The sequence below is a fragment of the Strigops habroptila genome, chromosome 4 (assembly GCF_004027225.2).
Source record: "Strigops habroptila isolate Jane chromosome 4, bStrHab1.2.pri, whole genome shotgun sequence".
In the NCBI taxonomy this organism is placed as follows: Eukaryota; Metazoa; Chordata; class Aves; order Psittaciformes; family Psittacidae; genus Strigops; species Strigops habroptila.
The window spans coordinates 84,723,914-84,733,577 of record NC_046358.1 but is presented as its reverse complement, the minus strand read 5'-3'; the positions used below and the strand labels follow the sequence as shown (position 1 = coordinate 84,733,577).

At 55.6% G+C, this 9,664-nt stretch overlaps 1 protein-coding gene across 1 annotated transcript; it reads right to left on the bottom strand.

Annotated features, from left to right (window-relative positions):
* Positions 1-235: 235 nt before the first annotated feature.
* On the bottom strand, positions 236-9,620 carry LOC115607707 (mesothelin-like protein). The gene is made up of 18 exons (XM_030485303.1): positions 9,342-9,620; positions 8,222-8,416; positions 7,624-7,810; positions 7,159-7,190; positions 6,662-6,711; positions 6,019-6,139; positions 5,822-5,907; positions 5,168-5,294; positions 4,895-5,085; positions 4,706-4,796; positions 4,471-4,615; positions 3,767-3,951; positions 3,439-3,594; positions 3,154-3,287; positions 2,769-2,902; positions 2,533-2,633; positions 1,497-2,445; positions 236-890 (listed from the first exon to the last, which is right to left on the bottom strand). Exons 3-18 carry the CDS (start codon positions 7,652-7,654, stop codon positions 808-810), a joined length of 2,616 nt encoding a protein of 871 aa, XP_030341163.1. The 5' UTR covers positions 7,655-7,810; positions 8,222-8,416; positions 9,342-9,620; the 3' UTR covers positions 236-807.
* Positions 9,621-9,664: the final 44 nt, after the last annotated feature.

The following is a 9,664-nucleotide window of genomic DNA, read 5'->3' as shown; positions in this document are numbered from 1 at the left end:
CTTTGAGTTGCTTTCAACAAATGACATGCAACACTCTCCTCAGCCCAAGGAGAATGAAACTATTAAGCGGAAGAGCTGCAAGTTGGAGGGAGAAACACTCTCTTGGAGTAGAGCTATTGGAGGAGGAGACACTTAGATAATGAAGAAAGAGCAAGAGAAGTGGAAACTGTTTAGATTTAAGCTAAGGAGAAAAACTACAGTACAAAGCACTAAACACATCAAAGAACACATTTGATTAGGGGGGAAAAAACAAAGGTTGATGTTTTATTACATAGAATCAACTGTCTTCAGTTACTCATCCCTCTCACTCAGCCTTGTGTAGTTTGAACAGATGTTGATCAAAAGATCTCAGAAGGTCATGAAACAAGATAAATACTTTTTTGTGGATCATTGCTGGGCCATATTCTGTTTCCTTTGCAGTGGCCAGTAACTCAAATCCCTGAGTTGTCCCACTGTTTCAACAGATCCTGGTGGGACTGCTTAGAAGTAAAATACTACTCAGTGCGAGTAAAGCTGGTGGAACTGAGCCTGCTGTCAGCACTAATGCATTGTCAGACCAGTCAGTATTGCTGATGATTGTATTACATAGAGCAACTAGCTAGTAAGTACCCTTTGGGCTGGAAAAATGTCCTCCTTTCACTGCCCAGCCTCAAAATAATATGCAAATTCTATGCTGGTATCAAAAGGACAAACTCTTCCTTTCCTGGGATTCTGCTTTCCAGCTGGGAATTTGCCAGCACCGTTGTTTGGTGGGATGGTGAATATTAAAGGAGGGATCCTGTGAGTGTGGTGCTGGAGGTGGCAGTGTCAGAGGAGCCCTCGCAGCAGGGAGCTTCCCAAGGTGATTGTCAGCACATACACTAGGCAGGAGGAGAGTCTGGATCCTGATCCTAGGTGGAGAATACAGAAAGAATTGGATTATCCAGGTAAATGGCACGTGTGAGCTGCAGGGTCTTTGGGATTCAGGTATCCCAGAGTCAGGACAATGTTTTAGTGACATCGTCCATACCCGTGCCTCAGGCACTGACCTGCACCCCAGTTGTAAATGTCACCTGGCTGTGAGTAGTCAACAGGACTGAGTCTGTCTTACTTTCACCAGCATAAAGCAGGAGTAAATCTGAGTCATTCCAACTACTCAGAAACACTCCAGGCAGCTACAATAAGGCCACATCCTTGCCTGGTGCACAGCAGCCCAGTGCATTGGCATCCATGGAATTACTCCAGCTTTCTGTGGAGCACTTGAAGGAAGGTGATGAGCCACCTTTAGGTGCACCTTGCCAGACCTGAGAGCCCACAGGCTTGAAGGCAGCCAGCTCCAGGGCTGTAATGCCCCATGGAGACGTGCCTACCTGTCAAGCCAGTGACTACATGGACAGCAACACACCAGTATTAAACCTGGCCAGGAACAAGGTGGATCAGCTCCTGCTTGTCAATGAAGACTTCTGCCTGGCCACCAGATCCTAAACCTTTCCCAGCTCCAAACCTTCACACCTTACCAGCTTCTGGTTTCAGGTTGATGTATCCATCGGGTGTTGGTCTCGGTGACTCTGGCACACCTGCAGGTGTTGTTTTAGCGGTGTCACTACTGGTGGTGGTGGAAGAGGAGCTGGGAGATGCTGGGGGGCCATTGGTCTTGCAAGCTTGCAATGTTGTCTTGGTCGTTGAGGAGGTGGAGATGGTGGAGTTGGGAATCAGGGTGGGCTTATGGGGAGGGAGGCTTATTTCTGTGCCAATGGGTGCAGAGGTGGAGTTAACGACAAGGGTGCTGGGAACATTGTGGGTGCTTGGGGCGACGGTGCTACCAGTGGCAGGAATGGGGTGGGGGGTACCCCCTAATGCTGGCGGGTTCATGGATACCAACGGGGTGCTGGTGCTGGGGTTAGTAACAACACTAGTGCTGGTGGTGGCCCCGGGGGTGAGAGCAGAAGGTGGGATGGAGCTGGGAGAGGTGGCGTTGGGGTTGACGATGGCAAGGATGGTGGTGAGGAGGGTGACAGCAGGGGGGGTGGCCTTGTTTGTGGTGGCAGGCTGGTGGCTGGAGCATGGGACGATGGGGCTGGTGGTCAGAGCAGGGCGGGCGGTGGAGGTGGCACCAGGGGCTGGGGTCAGGCTGGTGGCACTTGGGGTGGGGGCCTTGTTGGTACTTGAGCTAGTGGTGGGTTGGGTGCTAATAGCAATAGGGGTGGGGACAGTGGGGAGCGTGGTGGGCACAGGGACGGTGGCTGTGGGGGTGATACCAGCTGAGGTGGTGGGGTGAGGAGGGGTGGCCGTCCCTGTGGGGCTGGGTTCCACCAGGCCCCCATTCAGGCCAATCCCCAGGACACAGTCCAGTTCCCGCTGGGACTGTCTCTTCACCCAGCGCCTCACTGAGGTCTCGTTTTCAGCTGCCTTCAGCTGAGGGAGGTTTTGTCCAAGCAGATTCTTCACATCCGTGACGGTGAGGTTCTGCAATGAACAACATCATCCTTGTTCATCCTCACTTTTCCTGCTCTGCAGCATGGAAAAGAGCAGCAGCGCTCCGGGGGGATGTACCTGCAGCTCATTGGGATTCAGGGCAAGAAAGGTGTTGATGTCCATGTCTATGGCAATGCCGGCTGCAGCCAAGTCTTTCAGGTCCTTTGCTGGAGCTCCACCTTAAAGAAAGCACATGGGACACGTAGAAACTGCAAACCTGCAAACACTTCCAATGCTTTTGGAGAGGCCAAACCCCTCTGGCCGAGGAAGAGACACCCAACCTCAGGAAGGAGGGTGAAGGCTCAAACACCTACCCAGGTATGGCCAAATCCTGCAGTAATAGGCCTTTGGGGTGCTGACCAGGTCAGCAAAAGCCTCCTGGGCTTTTCTGTAGAGCTGGTCCTTCTTGGTTTGAGAGCAGGAAGAGATGTTCAGTTGTCCGGCGGTCCTGGGAAGGGATGGGCACAGGTTAGAGCATGGGGCATGACCCTAAATCACAGCTAAATCCCTCTAGTTGGCTGGGGAAGGTAGTGGTGTGTCCCTGCTTGTAGTGCTGGTGGCTCGGGCAGGAGTGGAAGCAGGATGTGGCCATCCCACCGTGCAGCTTGCATGGACATGGGGGTCTGCCACCCCACTGCCTGCTTCCACTGTGGTCCCAGGGCTCTCGCAGGGTGAAAAGCTTCCTTACCACTGGCTTACCTGATCGCTTCTGGAGGTATCTGCTGCATCTGCTTCTCCTGAAGATCACACAAGAGTTGTCCACCCATTTGCTGAAGCAAAGGTCCGGTCAAGGTGCCCCCCAGGGACAGGAACCTGCTGAACAGCTGCCGGATCTGGGAAACACAGTTCATGTGGCTGCACGCAGGAGGGAAGATGCTCCTGATGGAATTGCGTGTGCTGCAAATCCACTGGGTTGGGCGTGGGCACTCGGTGGTCCCGGTCTGGGTTCACCAGCACCCATCCCTGCTGCTGCCATGGGTTTACCTGGCGGATATTCCACATCCCATCCGAGGGGTTGAGCAGGACTGAGAGCGTGTCGCTGGATGTCACCGTCCACCGGCTGATCTCCTCTGCCGAGTACTGCCGGGACAGTGGTCCCAACAGCTTCAGCTGCTCCTCCGGGATCCCTGATGGGTAGATCTGTGGGATCAGGCCAATGGGGCAGAGAAGAGGGTCAGCGAAGTAAAAAGGAGCAGGAAATGGATGCAAAGGACCCGCTCGGGCGCCTTCATCCCTGCGCTGGCAATGCCGGTTCCCACAGTGGGTCTTGCCCACACCAGCATGGGGGCTCCTGCCCTGTATCATCCATCACCTGATCCAGCTTCTTCTTCATGACCTGGAGGTAGTCTATGGGGAATGGCTGCTCCAGCAGAAGCTTCAGGTTTTCTTTCAGAACCTCATTGCTGAGGCACAGGTCGAACTGTTCACTGGTGTCGTAGTCAATGATTAAGAAGGGGTCAGTGATGGTGCTGGCCGTGATGGGCGCAGACAGGCAGCCTGTGGGCAGGGAGGGTGCATCAGGCTGATGTTTCCTCCCTTCCTTGGCCTGGCCCTGGTCCTGCAGAGCCCTCGGAAGAGCTCCAGTGAATGAACAGGGAATCCCCTGCGACTCATGCTCCCATCCCCTGAGTCCCCAACCCATGTAGATGCCTTATTCACTTTCATTCTTTAATATATTCCTGAAAGAGCTGGTGATGTTCCTGCAGACCACGCGTGCTTTGTTCTATGAAAGGCAACTAAAGATGCTCTGGTATGATGAACCCTTTCCTACATCATGCACAGGAGCATCCTCCATCCTTGCAGCATCCTGGTGCCACCCCTGCTTGGGAGTTTTCTCCCTGATCCAGCTCCTTCCTGGCTGCTGCTGCCTTACTCCTGCTCCCAGGTAAGAGCAAACCCTGCAGTGTGCTGTCCCATCTCCCCAGCTGCTTTATGGGAATCCTACAGCTTTCTGCCTGGTCCTCTCCCCCTCCCTGGGGACACTTTTCCCTCCCAAGAGTAAAGGGAAATGCTCACGGTCAGCGCTCCGCTTCTGCCTGGGATGTGATGAATCTGACGCTGCTGCGAAGGCTCTGAGGAGATTCAGGGACTTCTCCCGCTGGGAACGTCCCTGTTTGCTGTACGCAGCCACGATGCTCCTGCCGAAAGCCTCCCGTGCTGCCTGCCGGGGGGCAGAGGGTGCTGGTCCTGCAGCCACAGCGCTGGGCTGCTTGATGGGCAACTCACCCCAAGGTCTTGAGGGGGGTCTTACCTTGGCCACCGAGCTCAGCGTGGTCTGGTTCAGAGCCAGCACAAGCGGGCCCAGGTTTTGAAGAGTCTGTAGATCCCAGCTTGAAGGATCCCTGTGGCCATTGGGAGAAGGAGCAGCTCAGCATCCTAATGGATGTGCCACCCCTGTGCTCATCGCCCACCCCTGTAAGAGCAGATGAAGGCTCCTCACCCATACGCTGTGTCCCCACTGAGGAGCACAGCATTGAGAGCATCCTGCTGGGCCCCTGTCAGCGCTGAGCAGAGCTTCAGGTTCTCCAGGACACTGGGATCGGAGGCTGTGATGGTCTCTGGCTCCATATCACACACAAGGGCCCCGAGGCTGCTGAGCTGCTCCGGGCGCAGGCGGCTGCTCCTCACCCCCTGAGAGAGACAAAGAACCCCTTGTTCCAATGCCTGGTGAGGGGTGCAGGACCCTGACGGCCCCCGGCTCGTCCCAACTCACCAGACAGGCCAGTGCCCCACGGAGCAGCCCCGTGCGCTGCTCTGAGCCCCTGGGGAGCAGCTCCAGGTTCCCATGGGAAGCTCGGGCATAAAACTCTTCACAGGTCCCATCATCCACCTTGGACAAGCTGTGGGGAGCAAGAGTCAGTGCTGGAGGGGATGAATGGGGCAAAAGGCTCCTTGTGTCCAGGCAGGAGGTCTTTGGACAGAGGGGGTTGGAACTGGATGATCTTAAGGTCCTTTCCAACCCAAACCATTCTATGATTCTAATGTTGTTTTTTGTAGGCATGGAGAAATCAGTTTTAAACTGGTGCTCCTGGAGCAATGAGGTGCCAAGTGGCACAGAGCAGGGGACTCCCTCTTACCCTGGGGAGGATGTCTTGAGGGGGTTTCCCAACCCCATGCTATGGGCTGTGTAGCCCCAGCCTCAGTGAGGAGTGGGGTGAGGAGAGGACCAGGAGGTCTGCAGGGCTGGAAATGCCCAATGTGGGTCTGATGCAGGAGATTCCTGTAATACTCTTCTCCCACACAGAGCTCCCACATGCCCCAGGGTCTGAAACCAGGACACGGTGTCTGAAACCAGGACATGGGGCCGTGTTGGCGAGCGCCGGATGATGTGATCTGGCACCAGCCCTGTGCCACCCTCGATACTCACTCAAAGAGGAGCAGCAGGTCTGGCGGGTACGTGCCAAAATCAGCCGTCAGGTTCTTGGCAGTGAGCAGCCTGGCCAGGCAGGAGAGCTGGAAGAGAGAGGTTTGGTTCGTCAATGCCAACGTGGTGGGACCCCCTTAACCTCAGCTCCCCATGGGGCTCCATGGGGTTCACGGCCCCCCATTTCTGCCCCTGCCCACCTGGGCACTGCTCAGCTCCGCTGTTCTGTTCTGCAGCCCCTGGGCAAAGGCGAGGATGTCGGCAGCAGGAATATCACTGTCTGGGATGCACGGGAATCCTTGCAGGAGCGAGGCTGAGAGGCTGCGTTGGGGGGACATGGTTGAATTTCACCATCTGCTTTAGCTCCCAACGCCCCACAGAGGATGAACCAGCTCGTTCCCATGGAAAATCCCCCTTCACCCTGACCACTGCATGATGTAAGTAGGAATAACATGGGGTGTCGTGAAACAGCCCCTAAAGCCAGTGCTGGGTGGTGCCAAAGGGGGTGTCCTGCAGGCATGAGGCTGCCCATCCCCTTGGCTGGATGAAAGAGAAACCAGCAGAGCCGGGATCTGGGGGAGGCTCCCGCTGTACCTGCGTCAGCCCCACACGGAAAGGAAACTCTCGGTGTGTTTGTGCTACAACAAGAGCTGAGATCCCAGCCCGGTGCCAGCACCAGAACCGGCTGCGCGAGGCTGTAAATCCTCTAGAGCCCGAATGGCCTGTCACAGCGGCTGTGACAGGGATGGGGGAAGTAAAGCAACAACCCCCCCTGCCAGCCCCACTGCCTGCGCCCCCGAGACCCCCAGCTCATCAGAGCCCCCCAATGGGGCTGGTACTCACTCGGTGTGTTGCTCAGGGGCACATAGGGCAGCTCCGATGATCAGGGCAGCCTGGGGAGGGGGATAAAGGGATGCTTAGGAATGGGAAGAATGGATTTTAAGTGCAGGGAAAGGGACCAGGCCTGGCTGGGGCACCCAGGCTGGTGGCTGCTGCCCACAAGCCATAAGCAGGTGAGAACCGCAGCAGCCCCGAGGCTGCCCTGCGTTCTGCATGGGGACAAAAGCCACCATGGAGGGGGGACCCTTCAGCAGCGGGTCTGTCCCTGCTTCCCTGGAAAACCATCAGGTTTAGGATCAGGACAGGGCAGGGATGCTGCTGGGCAGCGCGTGAGCAAGGGATGGGGTGGGATAGGGGCACTGGATGCATATGGGGCCAATGGGGAGGTGATGGCTTTGCCTCCCTGGAGATGAGGACTGGGGGAACCACAGCAGCTCTGCTGCTCCTGGCACCAGCTACAAGGTCATGGCAAAGCCGCGGTGTATCCAGCAGCAACTCACCAGTGCTGCTTGCACAAGGTCTGTAGAGAAACCTGCAACGAAGCAGAAGTGGGTTATAAAACATCCATGAGCAGAGCTACAGGCTTCTGGGGGATGTCCTGAAGCAGCTCCAGGTTTAAAGCTTGGGAAGGGTCTTTTCCGCATCCATTTGATAATGTTAATGAATGCTGGGGAGCACTATGCAGAGAGCAGCCTCCCACAGCCTGCACCAGCCCAGGGAGCCTCCGGGTGGGATTAGAAGATGAAAAGTGATAAATCAGCCCCTGGAAATGTGTTTGGGTGGATTTCTAATGCGCAGCTGGGAAAAACTCCCACTGCCTGCGGATACTGATGGGAACAGGAGGCAGAACACAGGGAAAGCCAAAGCCAAGTGGGATGGAGATGAAAAGCAGAGGAGCTGGAGCATCCCTGGTGGAAGGGGGCCCTGGGGCAGGGTTGGATTTAGGGGTACGAGGTGGAACTCACAGAGGCAGAGAGCAGAGGCTGCCCGTGCCATGCTGCTGTGCGGGGGCTTCCTCCTTGGCACAGGTTGGGTGAGCACAGAGCAAACAGGAGCCGTGTCCCACCTCCGGGATGGTGCTGGGGTCCTGCAGCCGATCCAACGCTTCAGTGCTGGCACAAACCCCCGCAGCCCAGGGAGGGGTTTTACATCCTGTGGAACAGAAACCAGAGGTCAAGTCTTCACCCATTATTACTAAAAGAAACCCCACAATAAATGGTCATTTCTGACACCCAGAGCCTTGCTCCCTCCTACACCCTGCAGGGTGCTCCCTCCTACACCCTCCTCCATCCACATAGGACCACACCAGCACAGACTGGGAGAAACCCAGTATAACCCAGTGCAGGAGCACCAGCAGGCTGCCCTCCCCCTGTACCCAACCTCATTACCCCCCCAGGAAATAAATCCCTGCTCCTGCTTCTGGAGCTGCTCATTGCTGCCCAGCGAATTAGCTGATTGCCCTTCCAAGCAGATCCAAGTAATTCCTCCATTAAGGCTCATTGCTCCCTAATTCCCACCGGTGCCCTTGCGGAGCCGCTCTCTGTCCCAAGGGAAGGTGCTCACCCGCTGCAGCGGGACGAGCACAAGCACTTATCTGCTGCGGGGTGGGGATGTTGCTTCCCAAATGGGGTGTGACGAGGCAGTTTCTCAACAGTGTTTTGTAAAGCTGCTTCCTCCCCTGGTTTCGTGTTGGGGATTTTGCTTTCTCTGTAAAGGGTCACTTTGAACTTTGGGTTAAATCCTCTGGTTTGGGGGTTTCTGTGATGGCGACAAAGGTCCTCCTGGTTAGTAAAATACTTCAAGCTATTCAGGGGTGTATGTATAAAGCAACCAGGGTGTAGAACTGAGTCCTCAGTGATGGGCTCAGCACCCCTTGGGAGGTGCTCCACTCACACCTATCCTTTCTGCCTTGATCATGCACAATCCTATTCCCTTTTTGCAGCTTCCTCCCTGCAATATCAAATCTGAAACACCATCCAGCATGTGCAGTGAAGGAGGAAGACCAAAAAGAAAGGAAGCAAAGAGTCTCCCAGGCTGTGGGATGGAAACCCAGAGAAGCCTAATGCTGTGTTATCTGAGTATGCATCCCAGGAAAAACATGTTATCCCAGGAAAAAGGAAGGGGGAGAGCAGCCAGATGACCACTGCCCTCTGCTCTCACCCTGGTGATTCCCTAAACCCACTCAGCTGGGTTTGAGAGCATCAGCCTTCACCCAGGGTCCCTGGAGCAGGGTTTTCCATCCCCTGATGCTCCCAACACTGCCCCCATCCCTGTCCCCCATGAGCAACTGGTCCTGCAGCACCGGGGCTTGGTCAATGCCTGCGGCTGCTTCTGGTTTCTATTTCAGAAGGATTTGCTGTAAAAATAGTTCTTGTTGGAGCAGAAGCTTGTTTGCTATGAGGCTGGTGGCGGGACACAGCCCTCGCCGCAGGCTCGCTGGCCAGAGGTGGCTGGAGTCCACTGTGTCCATCACGTCCCCACAGAGCTTGGAATTGGCCTTGAAACAGCCTCAGGAGATGCAGGCACAGGAGCATCAACCCTAAATCTGGACACACAGGGAAGCCCCTTCCCTATTCCCCCAGGGGGAATCACTGTTGGTGTGTAAGTTATATAGGAATCATGCATGGTGGCAGCTTTCCCTCTGTACCCCCTAAACACCAGCAGCCACAGGGCTGTTCCCTACCTCTTTACCAGAGAAAGCTGTGGTGTTCCCAAATTAAGGGGTTTTCTTCTGCCTCTGTTCCTTGGCTGGGGATAATCCCAAGTGTTGGACATGGTGGGCAACAGGCAGGGAAGTGCCCGGGCTCGGACATCCCTGGTCATCTGTTACTAAATCCAGGAGGGGTTTTGCATAGAGAATCCCTTTGCTTTCATCCAGGTGAACTTCAGCAGGGCGAGGATGAGCGTTGGTGCTCACACAACAGGTTGGCCGGGTTGGAGCCCCTGGGCTGGTCCTGCTGGGCCAGTTCAGGCTCATTCCTGGAAGCCCCCAGCCCTGCTGCAGCA